At 46.4% G+C, this 17,556-nt stretch overlaps 1 protein-coding gene across 5 annotated transcripts in view; it reads right to left on the bottom strand.

The window, feature by feature from the left end:
- GRIA1 (glutamate ionotropic receptor AMPA type subunit 1) overlaps nt 1-17,556 on the bottom strand; it is a gene marked incomplete at both ends in the record, with an annotated part of 310,204 nt that overhangs the window by 100,022 nt on the left and 192,626 nt on the right. For all 5 annotated transcript variants that reach the window (XM_080804641.1, XM_080804640.1, XM_080804644.1 and 2 more), the window contains one exon: nt 10,330-10,434. In XM_080804641.1, coding sequence (XP_080660767.1) covers nt 10,330-10,434 — 105 coding nt within the window. The remainder of the gene's footprint in view (nt 1-10,329; nt 10,435-17,556) is intronic.

A 17,556-nucleotide genomic window follows, 5' to 3' on the forward strand; every position in this document is an offset into this window, starting at 1 on the left:
GACTGCAGGGCCATGCCCTTGGTACTCCAGTAAGCCGTCTACCCACTCTGAGTGCCTCAAGTAGGTTTCCACTGGGGACGCCCATGTGGTCTGGCTGTTTGTAGGTTGGTCCCCATCTCTCCACAGTGGTGTGGGCTTCTGGTGAACAGAGCCAGAGGTCCCCACAGTCCTGTGGTCTGGCTGTTTGTATGTCCGTCCCCATCTCTCCATGGTGCCGTGGTCTCCTGGTGGACAAAGCTGGAGGTCTCTTCCTTCTAGGATGCCTTTCTTATCACAGCATATTCTTTCACAGAGAAGCAGCTTAGGAAATGTTTGTTAAGGAAACGCGCACCTCCACAATGGACCCTGTCAGCACCGAGACTGCTGAGAAGCCTGTCTCTTGGGACACTGGGCCAAGATCCGCCCTCAGTGCAGGAACGTGCACGTTGCTTGTGTGAGGCACCTTTAGTGAACATGAAAGGAAAAATTTCTCTCTAATGACACAAGAACCAGAAACTTAGATCTCCAGAACGTCAGAGCTGGAAGAGGCATGAAGAATCGTTTCTTCTAATCCCTTCCTTTTATAGAGAGCGATGAGGGGACTCATGCAAAACCAGGACAGAGTCTTGTTTCCCTCACTTTCCTAGGCCAGTGCTCCCTGGAACCCTGGGGCATCTGTGGGGACCTTTCCCCACTTTTATGGAAGGTGGGTGAGGGGTTAGGAAGTGGGGGCGAGTTCTGGGTTCCTCATCCCTCCTTTAAAACAGCTCTAGTTTTTTTAGCTTTTTCACATATTGGGATTCCTTTTAACAAGGAGACCTCTGGCTGAAAATGTTTAAAACCAGCATTGTAGTGTACCACTATGCACGTTTTTAAACAATTTCCAAAGTACTTTCACAACATTTAACTCTTTCGCTCTTTGTGATGTGCAAATAGCACAGACAGGCTTGGGATTATTTTCTGTGTTTTACAGATGGGATGAGGAACCCTGAGGAAATCAAATGATCTGACCTGTACAGATTATATAGCAGATTAGTGGCAGGGCATAGAAGCCAGGGCATTGACCTCAAAGGTTAGGTTATTTAATATGATCTACACAAACTTGGGGGAAGGGTGGTAAGTATCATTTTTTTACCCACAGATGATGCTAAGGGGTTTTCGTTCCCTTTTCCTTCCTCCCCTCCTGCCTTCCCTTCCCTCCTCCCTTTCTCTTCCCTCCCCCTCCCCTTCCCCTTTCCTTTTCCTTTTCCTTTCCTTCCTTCCCTCCCTCCCTCCCTCACAATTAGCACAGGTTTAGCTGCTCCTACTCAAACCATCAGTACAGAGCAAGTTGCCTCCTTTGACAGGCAACTAATTTATCTAAAATTTACAGTGTATTATTAGGTATTGTCTTTTTAAAGTGGGGGCTTGATAGTCAAGACATAAATCTCTAGCATAGAAAGACATGGTTTAAAAGGTAGACCTTCCAGGGCACCTGGGTGGCTCAGTGGGTTAACCCTCTGCCTTTGGCTCGGGTCATGATCCCAGGGTCCTGGGATCGAGACCCTCATCAGGCTCTCTGCTCAGCAAGGAGCCTGCCTCCCCCCCTCCCCTCTGCCTGCCTCTCTGCCTACTTGTGATTTCTGTGTCAAATAAATAATATTAAAAAAATAAAATAAAAGGTAGACTTTCCTAATTACGAACCTTAGGGCCAGTTACCTGACCTCAGTGGGCCCCAGTTCCTGCTCTGTAGAACAGATACATCAAAAGTATCTGAGTATCTGATAGAGTATCTGTCTCTTGGGGCTGCTGAGGCTTAAATGAGTTCATGCATGTACCACAATGGGCACAGTGTGTGGCTCATATTACGTTGTCAGTAAACTAAGAAATGATTTCAGTAGGGTAATGCCTAGTTGAATGCTAACAGGTTTCTGTGGTATAAGACACTTCAGGATCAGTTTACTTTTTGAAAATTACCAATCTCCAAAAGAAGTATATATCATAGAGCATTTCTCAAATTCATTTGGCAAGTAACCCTATTTACATGCAGAATGTCCTAGGGTAAGTGTTCCCTAAACTATAAAACATTGCTCCAAAATCCCACATTATTTTGATAAAAGGGGAGGGGGAAGCAAGATAAATCTGTATAGACCAGATTTGTATGGCTTAGAAAGAGATTTTAATTTTTAAAAACAGTGGTCTTTCCAAGCCAGTATCATAGCACTAGTATTAAATTGAAATCTATTAAAATGATTGTATAGCTTGGCTTATATATGGTTTCTTTGATATCAAAAGCTAGAGGAATAGTTAAATGTTGTAAACAAGTTTATTCTATGTAGGGAAATAAAACAATATTGCCAGTCAGAAGAGTGGGGTGATACCAGAACCCGGCTTGCACCTCACATAAGCTAGCAGGCTGAGAAATCTGGTTCCACAGCTCGATGCAAAGAAAGTTGGCAAAGCTTTTTGAAGAGACACTTCACTTCAGGGATGAGAGCAAATTTCCCTTTCTTAGAGAAATGGGTTGGCTTATTATACAGCACTTTGATTCTCTACGGAGGATATGCAGGACCTTTGATTCTCTCTGAAAGTAAATCAGAGTTAGTGGTTGGGTAAAGAATAGGGCCCACTATTCAGAAGGGGATTTAAACAATTCTAACAGTGAGAGGTCTTCTCCTGGGACCAGTTATAATTTTTGATCTCCTGTTTCCATCTACCTCTAAAGATTCTTTGAAGGTAGGAAATGAGTCTAGATGTTAGATCAGATTTTTTTTTTTAAGTGAATGAAGTCTAAGAAGAGATGATTATAGAGCAGTAAATTTCATTGATCTACCTTGCACAGTTGGCAAGTCAGATTTACACATCTGCCTCTGCAACCACAGTCAGGACCTCCAAAAATGAGACCCATTATGATACATTTTAAAAAAGTCAGTTGCCTATTGCAGCCAAGACAACTAAATGACCAGCAAGGATTCTTCTTCTCCTTCCCTAGCATTGAGGTGTTGGTGGGAAGTGGCTCTCTAGCCAGCAATTACAATTCCCAGCCTGCTTTGCATCTAGGTGGGGCAGGTGATGGGGTTCTGGCCCATGGAATGCAGCAGAAGTCATGTATCTCTCTTCTAGCCTCGCTCCCCCGAATCTCCAGGGCAGGGTCTTCCTCTTTGTTAGCTAGATATTGACAGCCAGAAAGATGCAGGCAGACAGTGGAGCTTCTGTAAGCCTGAGTCTCAACCAGAGCCCTCAGCCCCAAAACTGGTCACCAAGAGAATAAGAAACATCTATTGCACTAAACAGCTAAGAATTCCGAGTTTATCCATCATGGCACCTAGGGTTATCTTTTTTTTTTTTTTAATTATGTTACATTAGTCACCGTATGGTACATCATTAGTTTCTGATGTTGTGTTCCAAGATTCATTGTTTGCGTGTAACACCCAGTGTTCCATGCAATCCTAGGGTTATCTTAACTAACACACTCAAAGGATGTGAACATAATACGTTTATGTAGGACTTTGAATTCTGCTTTAAGTGTTACTTCAAAGTTGCCAGCACTTTTTTTCATATTTGCTGGCAGATCTCTGGACATATGGGCCAGAACAGTAGGCAGTCTGGTTGCCCAGCAACATCCAGTAAGTACACTGGCCACTCATTTAATAAACAACCCTTTATTTTCATGTGCTTACTATGTGTCAATATACTACAGGCACTGAGGAGATAATGAAGAACACAACTGTGGTCCTTGCTTTTAGAGGGCTGACATTTTAGTGGCAGGGAGGTGGAGAAGAAGGGAAGAAAGACAATATATATCCAGGCCAGTGGTCAGTAAACTTCATCTGTAAAGAAGCAGACAGTGAATGTCTTGGGCTTTGTGGGTCATACAGCCACTGTTGCAACTCCTCATCTCCGAGCTGGCATGCAGAAGCAGCCACGGACATCATCTAAACAAATGAATGGGGCTGTGTTCCAAAGAATCTTTATTTATGGACACTGAAATTTTATTTTGTAAAATTTTCATATATCATGAAACAGTTGTCTTTTGATTTGCTTCGGCCATTACAAATGTAAAAACTATTAGCTCATGTGTTACACAAACGCAGGTGGTGGGCTGGATTTGGTCTGCATGCTGAAGTTTGCCAACCCCAGTCTAGATGAATAAACCAACAGGAATATATCAGAAGGGCTAAGCATTACGTAAATAATGGAATGGGGTAATGCGATTGTGCCAGATGGGTGGGGGCCACTTCAGATAGCTTGGTTGAGGACAGCCTCTCCAAAGTGACTTCATTTGAGCAGAGACCTGAATGACAGCACATGAAACTGCAGTGACAGAGACCATCAGGTAAGGGGACAGAAAAACGTTGGCATAGCTGCGGAGTGATGAGCTAGAGAAAAAGGAGCAAGAGCTCATGGCAGTGGAAAGTTAAGCAGAGGAGCAACAGGACCTGATGCACATTTGAAAATGACTGCCCCAGTTCTTGTGGTGGAAAATGGACTTGTAGAAGGGCAAGGACACTGAAGACAGGACAAGTAATAGGTCAGGAGGGGGCCTGGGATTTGGGGTCTATTTCCTGGCTGGAAACAGAGAGAGAAGCTTGGGTTGGAACGATGTCTTAGAGGATTCGGCCATGCCCAAAGTTGGGTCGCCAGGATTTCTAGAAAAACTTCCAAAGATCCTATGGAATGGAGGGCTCTGAATTCTTTAGATTACTTTTGACATCAGCAGGACTTTGTGTCACTTTGCTTTCCTGCCCAGGTTGTCCTCTGCAGTTACACAGAGGGGCAGAACAGGGTAAGAACCTCGGGGCAGGGCAGGGCAGGGCAGAGCAGGGGGACTCAAGTCAAGTTGTAATGAGAAGCAGATGTCTGCAGTCGGGTGGGTAGATAGCTATAGAACCCGTGACGATGGTAAAGATGATTCAGTTCACAGTGCTGCTCCCTCGATGAAAGGTGAACCTCCCTTACCCTTCTCCCTTGGCAGCCACTTATCAGAATTTGTGATCTTACCTGAATTTGACCAGGCATTTTAGATCTCGGACAGAGATCTCTAAAAATCAGTACCCTCTGGTGAACAAGATTTCCCGAGGATTCAGCATTAGCAGAGCCAGTGATGATTTTGGCATCTGAAACTGCTAAATGTCTGACGGATGGATGCTTGGAAGTATGCACATTTCAGTGGGATGTCAGATTGGACCCAGATACCTGGAGGGTGTGTTGGCACATCAGTGCCAAGGATATAGGCCAGAAGATCAGGAGAGTGTCCCCGAGGCCCCAAAGCAAGAAGCAGCCACTCCTCTTTATGACATATATCAGGTAAGGCCATGGAATGTTCACCAGAACGAGCACAACTAGGTCACTCTTGAATCTAAGAAATTACTTTGCTAGGAGGTTGATTGAGTAAAAGGCCCGAGGCCACAGATTGGGAGGAATTGATTTTCTCAAAGTCAGATTCCTTGTAAACAAAGGATGCTTGAACCCACGGTCTAAGCAAGAATTTAGTCATTGGGAAGTTAAGGTGAAAAACAGCCTCGGGATCTGTAAGATAAAGTGCAGCCATTTGCTCGCGGATTTTAAGGTTACTCTATTCTTTCTGTTTGGTGATTTGTCCGTTCCATGGGCTTGCATGGCCTGATTCACTCAAACTCAAGGCAGACCAAAAAAAAAAAAATCAAATCAAATCAAATCCCTGTGGCCTAAAGAAGGGAGTTGAAACAAAGCAGACACCTGCTGAACGTCCACTCTGTGGCAGGTGCTACTTTTCTGAGTCCCTTACTGCAAGCAGCAGGGGCAGGAGGCACCGTTGCCTGTAATTCTGACAGCAGGCCTGTGTAGGCCAGGATCTTATCCATCCCGCTTTTGGAGGAGATGATGTAACTGAGCTCCAGAGAGGCAAGGTAACTTGTTCTAGGTCACGTGCCTAATGAAGAGCAAAGCAGAGACTTAAATCCTGGCAGGTCTGCCTCCAAAGCCCACGCTCAGACCCATTCTGCCAGTGTTTCTCACCAGACCACCTAGAGCATCATTAGCCACCTAGCTCGGGAGCGGGCTTCTTAAATGTGGACACTCGTGAACCTATTCTCTGCGCTCTACAAGCAGAGTGTCCAGCTATTGGGACCCAGGAATCTCTATTTTTTAACGAGGCTGCCAGTAATTCTTCTATTCCCTGAAGTTTGGGAACCGCTGGTCTTGCTACGGTGCCTCCTGAGGAGAATTCTTGATGAAGTGCAAGTCTTGAGGAGATGAGGGGGCTCCCCACAGTCTCTGGTGAGGTTTAGGGTCAACGCAAAGGGCTGAGACCCCTATTCCCAGGAGGAGTGATTGGGGAAGTTCACACCAATGGGCATTTGGTCAGCTGGGAGGGTCCCTAACCCCACTCGCACTGAGGAAGCAGCAGTCCAGCCAGGAGAGGAACAGTATGACTACAGGGGTGAGGCTGACAAAGATGCTGTCACCTGCATTGGCATCCAAGGCATCAGTGCAGAGAGGAATCAGGAGTTGCACAGCCCAGCACTTCTCACTCATTTTAAAGACCCGGGGAACTTAAGGCCACCCCGCTGGGCAATGACAGGGCCAGCGTAGAAGCCTCTGCCTTCTCTTTGTCCTTATCTCATCACCACTATGTCCCCAAAATATCTAGCCTGCTGCTCATGTGTAGAGAAGAATCTGACTTTATTTTCAACTACCCCATTACCCTGGAGGGAAAAGAACTGGAAAACATCCATGTTTTAATTCTGACAAACTCACAACTGCTCACAGATAGTAGACACATGCCCATTTTATCCACCAGGAAATAGCAGTATTTTTTTCTTCCCTGAGGGAAATAGGCCATTCTGAGGACTCTGAGGGAGAGCCCAGGTGCAACCATGGTCAGCAATTTGCTACGCAGGAGCAGCTCGCTTGCCTGCCCAAGGCCTGCCACAAAAGAATGACTTCCATGTTTTCATGCATGCTGCAGGGGACGACACCCCCCCCCCTTCTTTGCATCAGAAAGGAAAATGGTCTGGGAAGGAGGTCACATAACTAGTGTCCCTTCTAAGGGCAGCAAAGTACTCTGAGCTCCCCCTCACCCTCCCCAGGCCACCAGTCACTGGAAATGTTCCAGTTGTGTCACTTGAGCCACTTAGCTATGACAGTGGCTGCAGCAAGATGAATGTGGCCTGGAGAGTCATGGGGCCCAAATTAAGGTCCCCATTTATTCATAGCTCACTGTGAGACTTTAGGCAGCCTACTGGGCTGGCCTGCCTGCGTTGATCCGTGGAGAAAAGGAGAGCTGTATCACGAAGGCTGATAGTTTTCACAACCACACCAAAGACCAAAAAGCTTTGAAAAAGATAAACAAGTCATCCCAGTGTGTTCAGACTTTAGTCACATGCTACCCCCCGGCCATTGGCCATATCTGTCAGTAACCGCTCACCTAGGTAACTTTCACTAAACAAGGATCGGGTGCCAGTACAAACATGATATGTCTTCATTTTGTAGATGTGGAGATTGAGGATTATAAGAGCTAAGTAACCCAGCAGATGTCTTTTCCAGTGCAGGAGTCAGAACAGGGGATGAGAGAAATGAAGTCACACTTGGACTGTTTATGGATGAGCAGCACTTGCAGCAGATTTAGTCCCCAGGGACAATACCATTGTGCGATCACCATGCCAAATGTGGTTAGGAAAGTGGTTACGCCCCAATGGTTATCGTCATAGCCAGATAAGGAGCCCTTGCTTGACACCTGCTGAAAGTTAGCGGAGGTGGTGGGCTTACGGTAGCTGAGTCCTGACGTGTGCCCAGTAAAAGGTGGGAAATGTGTGCTGGGCCCTCAAAGTGTTCACAGTCTAGGAGGAGTATGGGCTTTGTGTAAATATCCTTGCAACAGGGGGCAGTGTGCTGACGTCCTGGGGAGTCCAATGTGCTGTGGGAACACAGGAGGGCAAGAGATGGCTTCTATTGGGTGTGGAAGGCATGACGCTAGAGGAGAGACATTGAGACCAAGCCTTTGTTGTAGACAGGGTCGTGGCCCTGCTGATCATGTCCATGCCCCTTCCCCAGAACCTGTAACATGTCACCTGACGTGGCAGCGGGGACACTGCAGATGTGATTAAGGTTATAGACCTTGAGATGGGGAGATTATCCTGGATTATCTGGTGGGGGTGTGTGCCCAACTAACTACATGGATTCTTTAAAGCAGAAAACCTTTCTTGGCTGGGGTCAGAAGATGTGAGGATGGGAGAAGGGTCAGAGAGATCGATGTTGCTGGGTTTGAGGATGAGGAAGGGTAACAGGAACTGAGAAATATGGGCAGTCTCTAGAAGAAAGTGGAAAAGACAAAGAAACAGATTCTCCCGAATGTACACAGCCCTGCTAATACCTTGATTTTAGCCCAGGGAGTTCCCAGCACAACTTGTGGCCTGTGATAGGAAACGAATATAGCCTTGGTGAATAGGATGTTGTAAGATAGACTATGACATGGAAGGTGAGGTTCCAGACAAGAGAGCAAAGTGTCTGGGTTTACGGGACAGAGAGCATAAGCAGAGCTGTCTGGTAGAACTTTCTGTGATGATGGAAATGGTCTCCATCTGTGCTGACTAGTATGGTAGCTGCTAGCCACATGGGGCCCTTGAGCACTTACCGCACATGGCTAGTGCAACTGAGGGACTGACTTTTCCATTTTGATTAATTAAAAATTAAATTTAGATAGCCATACACGGCAGGCAGCTGGGTGGCTCAGTTGGTTAAGCCTCTGCCTTCAGCTCAGGTCATGATCTCAGGGTCCAGGGATTGAGCCCCTCATGGGGCTCTCTGCTCAGTGGGGAGCCTGCTCCCCCACCCCCACCTGCCTCTCTGCCTACTTGTGATCTCTGTCGAATATATAAAAAAAAATAAAAAAACAAAAAAATAAAAAGCCATAACGTCTAGTAGCAACTGTATTTGACATCACAGGCACAGAGAGCATTGAGTTTGAGAGATGAAGACCCTGCTTTCAATATACCAGGCCCAGCACTTAGAACTTCTGCACATGTGGAGTCATATAAACCTATCAATGAGCCTATGAGGTTGGCATTACTTATGGTGATCCCCATTTACCAGATGAGGGAACTAAGGCATGAAGAACCTGAATAACTTGTCCAGAATCAGACTGATAAGTGGTGGGCAATGCCAGGATTAAGTGTCAGGATTCCAGGGTCAACGCTCTGGTCCATGGCAATCTTCTAACATTCTGCCGTACTATGCCATCCATGCCTCTTACCACTGCATCATGCCACCATAAGGAATAAAGAATGTGATAGAAAGAGTTTGGAGGGAGGAAAGGTCAGAATCCAGACCAGAATCCCACTTCTTCCACAGACTTGCTGGTGACCTTGGGGAGAAAAATAGAGGCAAGGGCAGGGGCAGGGAAGGCTTCCCTAGGGAGCGACATTTACTTTAAGTGCTTAAGGCAGAGGAAGAGTTGCCCTAGGAAGAGAGGGGATTGGTGTAGAGAGAGTCCCAGGTAGAGGGAATAGGTGTGAAAGCTCCAAGGGGAGGAAGAACATGATATATTCAAGGAAGTGAAAGTCGACCAGAATGACTGGAATCATGAGAGGAAGAGAGGGAGTGTCCAAGGTCAAAGGTAGAGAAAGTGGCAGAGCCCAGAGAACACAGGGTCTGGTAAAATTGTGAATGCTTTTCCAAGGATTTGAATGTAGTCTAAAAAATTATACACAAATCTACTATATATTAATACATAAATGCACACGCATATTTTCCACTCCTTCCATAGGGGAAATAGAGTAGATGTAATCAAGTGTGAATCAGGAGGAAATGGTTTAACTTCATCAATAACCATCATTCTCAAGTTCTTCAGAATCCCTCAGGGAAAGCAGTAGCTTTTTTTTTTTTTTTTAAAGATTTTATTTATTTATTTGACAGACAGAAATCACAAGTAGACCAAGAGGCAGGCAGAGAGAGAGGAAGGGAAGCAGGCTCCCTGCTGAGCAGAGAGCCCGATGTGGGGCTCGATCCCAGGACCCTGAGATCATGACCTGAGCCAAAGGCAGAGGCTTTAACCCACTGAGCCACCCAGGCGCCCCAGCAGTAGCTTTCATACACAACGATTACTTTATATTTTCAAAGTACTTTCTCATCCTTTGTATCTTCACTAGTACCCTAGACAAAGGTAGAGATTTTTATCTTTATTTTGCAATCAGGAGAATTAATTCTCAGAGAAAGGGACTTGCCCAAAGTCCCAGCTGGTTAGTGGCAGAGCTGAGTCTAGAATCCTTATTGCCTGAGTCTCTTCAAAGAGATCAAGTCCAGGAAAGAGGGGCTCACAAGGCCCTTCACTCTGGCCCTCTGCGCCACTCAGCCCTCTCCTCCCTTTGGAAAGGAAGCAAAGGCGGCCTTTACCTTTCGGATGCCATCATGCTTCATTTCAATCACGTGGAGGGTGTAGTTGGTCCGGCGTCCCTTCTCATTAAATTGCACATTTCCTGTCAAGCCTTCAAACCGGACCTGGAAAGGAAAGCCAAGTAGTGAACTATGATCTCAGAAGTCCCACTTCCGCTTGTTTGCTTTTTCTGTGGAAGCAAAAATCCAGAACCTGAGGAGCTTACCTGGGATGAGGTCTTGGAATAACATGGCTACTAAAAACCCTCGCTACTTCCCTGCCCATAGCATAGCAGACATCGCCATGACAGCACAGTTCTCTTTCCTACCAAACAGATTTATCCTGGAAATATTTTTCGTCTGTTGCCTTAAGCATATAGTAACCATGGATCAAAGTAGATTCTGAGAAGAAATCACCATCCCTAATAGAACAACCCCCATTATGACCATACCATGAATGGCACTGCCCCTCAGACACATGCCTTTTGTGGAGAAACAGGAGGAGGTCTGTGAAGGAAAGGGACCAGCGTGCCATTCCTGGTGAGTCAGAAGAAGAAGCCTTACAATGCCTCAGGTTAGGCTTAAATATGGTTTCTTAGTTCCCTTGTGAGGCGGGGGAATAAAAATGTGGGAATCTGAAGACCTGGAACTGGGAGACCTGAATTTGACCCTGGGAAACCAAAGTGACCTTGGATGGTTCACCTCTCTAAGTCCTCCAGTAGCCAAAATTCCAGCCCTGTCTTCATGTTAAGACCAGAGCATGCAGGGCTTTAAATAAGCCTCAGCTGGTTAAAACAAAATTTGTGTTCAGCCCCGAATAGGCTGCATGGAATTTCTTTTCCACAAATGAGTCAGATCATACTTTCGTGGCCTCACATCTTCAAGATCGTATAAAAGGTCAAGCGGTCAGCATGTGAGATTCAAGAGCATTAAGGCCAAGTCTGCCACTCTGGAGATGACCAGTAATTCTCACCTAAGTCCACCCTCCAGTGAAGGATGAGTCTAGCTATATGTCGTCTGCTCAGGTACAAGAAAACACATTCTCTTACGGTGACCCACCACCATGTGTCCTCAGATCAGTCTGGCCTAAAGCCAGTGAGGTGAGGGTCTACCTGTCACCAACAGGAACCTGGCCCTATAACCCCACACTGTTTACGTCCCCCTTCAAACAGCTTAAAAGGAAGACTTACAGGGTTTTATCTTTTTTTGACAGTGAGCAGCTCCTGTGCCCTCAGAAGGTATAAGAATAGCTGGGGGGGGTGTGTGTATTTGAGAGAAGGGGTGGGGGAGCAGAAAGAGAGAGAGACAGAGAGGGAGGGATGGAGGGAAGGAGGGAGACTGACTGCTCTGAGGATGACCCTCTCATCACCTTCGGGTGTGAAGTCTCAGTGGGGAGGCCATGACAGGCCCAGAGCACTGAACAAATTACACAGCAAGCTCTTCACTCTCTCAGATGAAATATGGAAAAATCCTCACTCTGGAAAAGTCTAGGCTGGCTTTGCCTTTCAGAGAGAAAACAAAGTGCAGATGCTCCTAGAAAGAATTAAGAGGGAGGGAGCCATCCCAGTCCGTCAGCAACTTCTCTTTCTACCTTGCCATCTCTTGCCCGTCTCTGGCTTTCCCATTCATTTGGGTTCTGAGTACTGGTTTATGTAACTCATTTGGGAAAACAGTCTGAGACACATGTGCAGATGACCGTTTTTCCCAAACAGAAAGAGGGGTGTCATTAATGATCCAAAGTGGTATCTGTGCTTCGGCCCCAGTCTCACATATCACATCGATTATCAGTATGGTGTATTAGTATAAATTGTGTAATAGTTCTATGACTCAGTTTCCTCACTTGTTTAATGGGACCAACTAAGAGTTAATTATGTCTTAAGGTTGTTTTAAGGATTAAGTGAGATATTTTATAATTGATGCTGGCCCCATGGTGAGTATTCAACAAAGACCAGCTGTTATTTTTATTATGAGTAATAGATTCAATAACTACCAGCATTTGCCACCATGCCTATTCATCTTCATATACAGGAACCCTGAGTTATGCCATTTAGAGATGATCTTCCCTTACATGGGAGAAAGCAAATCTCTGGAAGGTAAACTGATTTGTTTCAGACTTAAGACTTCCAGGGTCAAAGGCAGGCCTAAAATCCAGGGCTTCTGTTACATTCCAGTATCTTCACTGATGATGCCAAGTGGCCTCTCAGACAGGGGACAGTGCTGTCTTTCTAGGCTCTGAAATGTGCCTGGCAGTATGGTCTCGTGCCTACCACCGCCACCTGCTGTTGCCACTGGGCATTTCCCCCGCTGTGCCCTGGTCATGCCTAATGACTCGGCCACGAGTAGGTCATTGAGCCTCCCTGTTTCTTGGTTTTCTCTTCAAAGAACAGAAGTGCTTCACAAATTCCCTGGACACGAATGTTCCATGGAAAGTGTACATTATTTGAACGATGAGGATGACAAGGATGGTTGCCGCTGTGACTGTGGGGTAGGAGGGCACGTAAGGTATGAACAAATAAGATGACTTTAACACTGAAGCCTTCAGTCTGCTAAGATGTTATCTCAGAGCAGGGACTCTCTCAGCACAAATGGCGGTCTTGTCACTGTCATTTTTACAAGCCTTTCTCCGTTTCCAAAAGAAATCATTAGCAAAATTCTAGGCTCCATACCTGTGGGACTCTTGCATTGTCATGTGTTTTCATAGGAAGGTGTTTATTTGACATTCAGAGAAACCCAGTAAGGAGCAAGAGCAGCAGTTACTTTGCCCATTTTACAGATAGGAGTATTGAGATTCTGAGCTTATGGCACTTGGGTTCAGGATTTACAGTAAGTCATGAGAGGTATGGGGCAGCTGGAGGCTCTTACCATCTAGTTGGGAGAAGCCAAGACTTACACATGCTGAAATAAATTGAAGCATGGGAAAGGAGATATCCCAGAATCACCCTTCCATGATGGCAGAGCAAGGAGAGGTCAACTGAATGGCTCAACCCGAAACCATTTATGTGGACAGTCTGAATTCATAGTCAGAAGCAGCAGCTTCTCAGAAATGTCCACTTCGGGCCAGTCAGGAAACTGCTGTCCTACCCATCACAGCTGAGCTTCTTGGCCCTCATCCCTCCTATCACCCATCTGAGGGAGACTGGGGTCAGACTGAGTTTCCCCTTAGTTCTTGCTTCTTGGAACTCCCATCGCCATCCTGGCGCCTGCCAGCTCCCTCTGTGAAAAATAGAAAATTAGTTGTGGTTTCCTGCAAGTGCCGTTGGGGGTCAGCTCAGAGTCTGCTGCCAATGATATGCTAAAGGACAGCTTTTCCTTCCTGCCTGGTGCCTGAAGAGTGCTGGGTGGTGTTTCCAGTGTTTGAGGCATCAACGCTGCAGATTTCTTTACCCCCTATTCCTCAGGGAGGCAGCAGAGATGTTCTGGACCCAGGGCTTCTATAACCTCTTTGTGGCTGCCTTTCAGGTGGATCCCATCCTCTTGGCCCCTCCTCCTGAGTGCCCACTGGGTGTGGGACTAGGTCCCAGTGGACCACATTCTGTTTATTCTGGCCAGGGCAAGTCTCAGGATCCCTCTGAGCTCCCACTTACCCATCTGAACAATGGGAAGAATAACTTGGCCTTAATTATCTCATTCAGTTGCCACCATGTTCAAAGAAGTTTATACATTCTTCTTTCTTTCCTTTTTCTTTTCCTTTTTTGTTTCGTTTCATTTTGTTTTATTTTGAGCCTTGTGACAAGCCAGTGAGACAGGCAGTGCTAAGAAAACTATGTACATTTAGGAGATGAGGAAATCAGTGCCAGAAACGTTGAGCAGTTAGTCCAAGATCTTCAAGCTAGAGCTTGGTGGAGCCATGGTGAGAACCCAGCTCTTCTCTTCCTAACTCCCTAACAGCCAAGCATGATGTCCTGACTCTGGTCTCTCGCTGGATATGATTTATATCTCTACCCATACCCTCCAAAGCCCAATGCACTCTTTGTTTGAATTTATCCTTCCTTTAAGGCTTTCATGACCATCCATCTCAGTTGGCTTGGGCTAGTTCCAGTCTACATTTCTTGTTCAGGAATAACTGGTAATAGCTTTCTCTTTCACTTGTAAGTGTCCTGGTTTGGATAATAAATTATATGGTCACCTTACTTAAAGTCCCAGTCCCATTCTTATAGGAAGCCGTGTTGATATCCACATTCCTCAGTTATGGCATTCTGTTGTGACCATCCAAAGGACTGAGAGCTTGGCTGTGTTATTTAGCCCTTAATCCACACCTTTATAGCTAGTGTTTCTTGAGTTTGTCTTCCATTCAAAAATGGGTCCTGAAAGGCAGGAACTGTCTTGCCTTTGCCCACACCACCCCAGATCTCACCTGGCAGAATGCTGGGGATGCCTTCACTTTGATATGCTTGATCACTGGCTGACAGGTTGCAAACACAAAGACTAAGAGGTGTGATTATTATTTAGGGAAACTATTCTTCACCTGAAGTCCTGGGATGGGCTTCTAGGAATGTACATCGTCCTCTGACTCCTGGTCATACAAAAATGGATGTATCTACATGTGTGCATTTTTCTGGGAAAAAGAGTCCAGAGCTTTTAAAAGTCATATCCTCAATGGGCCTATGACTTCCAAATGCTAACAGCCTGACTTGGGGAGCTGGCTCTTTTATGCCAGCCAGAAGCTGACTTATGGGTACCCAAATGCCCACTCCTTCCTGGAGCACTGGGGGTTTCCAGGACGTGGGCTCATTAGTATTCTGAACGGCTCCCTGGCTGTCAGGCATGGGGCAGGCAGGCGGCTGGTTACCTTCACTCTGTTGCTGGGGAAATTACAGCAGGGTGAGGTTATGGGGGTGCACAGATACTATTCAAGGGCATGTGCTATTGCTAGCTGGGCTACAGCCCTGTGTCTCTCCTGCTGGCCTGGACCTCCAAGACCTCAGAATAGTTATGTACACACAGTGAATAGCAAGTTGATGGGGGTTGAAGTTCCAATTTTACTGTTTCACCACTAACCAGCTATGTAATTTTGGGAAATGTAAAAAAATACCTCTGAAGCTCATTTCCTCCATTTATAAAGCACAATTAATAAAACTAGCTACCTCAGAGTATCAATTCAATGAGACCAACCATGTAAAGTATGTTGAGAACCTCATGTACCTAGGAGCCCCTCAACACACCAGAGCTGGCCGTACCATTCTTTTTAGAATGATGGGCTTATCCTTCAGACCTAAGTCACACGCATCCTAGTTCTCACACAAGTCGAACACTACAGGCCTCTTTCCAATGTGTGGCCTGAAGGCCAGTGGTTAGGGCAGCAGAGACCTGAGCCCTCAACCACGGGTTCCATAGGCTGTCAGTGGGATTTACCTTGCCTACTGTGGGCACACAGTTGCTCCCCAGTGGCATGAGCTTTTCAAGAGATGCGTCTAGAAGGTGAAAGGTCTGGACAGTGGCTGTGATTGTGTGGAAGGCCCTAGAGCTCAATATGTCCAAGCAAAGGCTCAGGGGTCCACAGGACAGGCCTGAGGCAGGAGGAGGATGGGTGTCTCCTCCAGCCTCTGCTGCTAAGCTGTTGTGTGACACTGGTTGAGTTACTGGCCACTCTGGGTCAGCTACCTCAACTATAAAGTAAGAGAAAATGGAAGTCAGTAAACTCTAAGGTCTCATTCATCAACAGATTCTTGTGATTGTAGATTTGTGTGTGTGTGTGTGTGATTGGAGATTCTTAACAAAGATTTAAAAAGGAATCTGTTTGAATAGCTGATCTTAGGATCAGCTGGGGTTTTGTATTTATGGCTAGTTCTCCCCCACCCATGCCACCCCCTAATAGAGGCTGAAGAGAGTTTCTTGGGGGTAGGTCTTGCCTTCTCTTATCTCCAGTACTTGTCCCCAGACCAGAACACACAACAGCCTCTCAGGGAACAGCTGACTGGCTGCCAGGGAGGCAGACACATGTCTTGACTTAAAGACAGTATAAAAGAGGTCATATTCTTTTGACTAAGGCACTTGCCTCCTCCCAAGACCCACTGAAGACAGAAGCAGAGGACTGAGTATCCTTGACAATCAGAAAGATGTGATTTAGACCCTAAGAGAGAAAAAGATGCTTAGAACACTTGGAGCCAGTTGAAACTTGGGAGTGGTCTCTCCATCTTCCTCATTGTCATGGAAAAGGAAAGGGAAGTGTGTAGGAAATCTGAATGAGTATTTCAAGGTCGCTCAGAGAGCCAGGGGCCCAGCTGGGCTTGGAGCCCAGCTCTCCTGCCTCCCAGCTCAGAGCCCTTCTTGCCACCCACATTGCCTCCTAGGTTTTGTCACTGTTATGGTGGTGTCTGAATAAACTCCTGACAGGGACGTCATTAAGATGGGAGAGGCAAACGGAGGTGGAAGGGTGGTGAAGCCGAGGGCAAGTCCCTGGGACCTTCTGAAACCAGTCTCACATTGCAAACAGAATCTGTCTCGACTGTGGAGTCAGGAAGAGCATTTTAAATAAGCCAGAAGGCGGATGCTGCATCTTTGGCCATCATTCGGAAGCTGCCCGATGTCTGCTGTCACGGCCTACTGAAGGCGCTGCCCCGCATGGAGACGGGGGAGGGCACGAGGGCTGCTGGTGGACCCCTTAGCATGTTCCTCCTGTAGTCACATGGCTGCTGCTTCGCTTCTTTCCAAAGGACAGAACTACATGTTCTCCTCCATGTAAAGGCATTTCATCCAAGCAGAGGAACAGCTGGTGATGTTCCTTTCTCGTCTCTTTCTCCAGGTTGTGAAAATTGCTAGAGCTGCGCACGTGTGGTTGGAAAACAACTGGGGGTGGTTGTGCATTTTGCTCTACATTTCTCCCTCATTCAGAAATGCTCCTCTTCTCCCGTGGGAGCCCCAATTCACCTTCTGTTGAATGTAGCCTTAAAAGTAAAACCGGTCTTATCCAGGCAAGTCCATTGGACGGGGCAGAGGGTGGGTCATGAGTGGCCTCTGCATCCAAATATTTTGCCGCTGCTGGCTTGCCACTGTGCCTAATAGTCTGACATTCTTTTGAGCTGGCACTACCCTCTTTGCCCAGGCCCCTCTGGAAATACAGGCTTCCTATCAGGAGGCATCAGAGGCATCATACGGTGTTATCTATTCATCTGTAGTTCAAGAATCACAGCCTGGACTCGAGGTGTTTCTAGAGACTTCGAGAGACTTCCAGAAGCTCTGAGAGTGATAAAGCTGAGGACAAGCTCCCAAAATCTTCCAAACCAGGAACGTTAAATACATGCCTATGTG

Source organism: Martes martes, assembly GCF_963455335.1.
Source record: "Martes martes genome assembly, chromosome: 5".
In the NCBI taxonomy this organism is placed as follows: Eukaryota; Metazoa; Chordata; class Mammalia; order Carnivora; family Mustelidae; genus Martes; species Martes martes.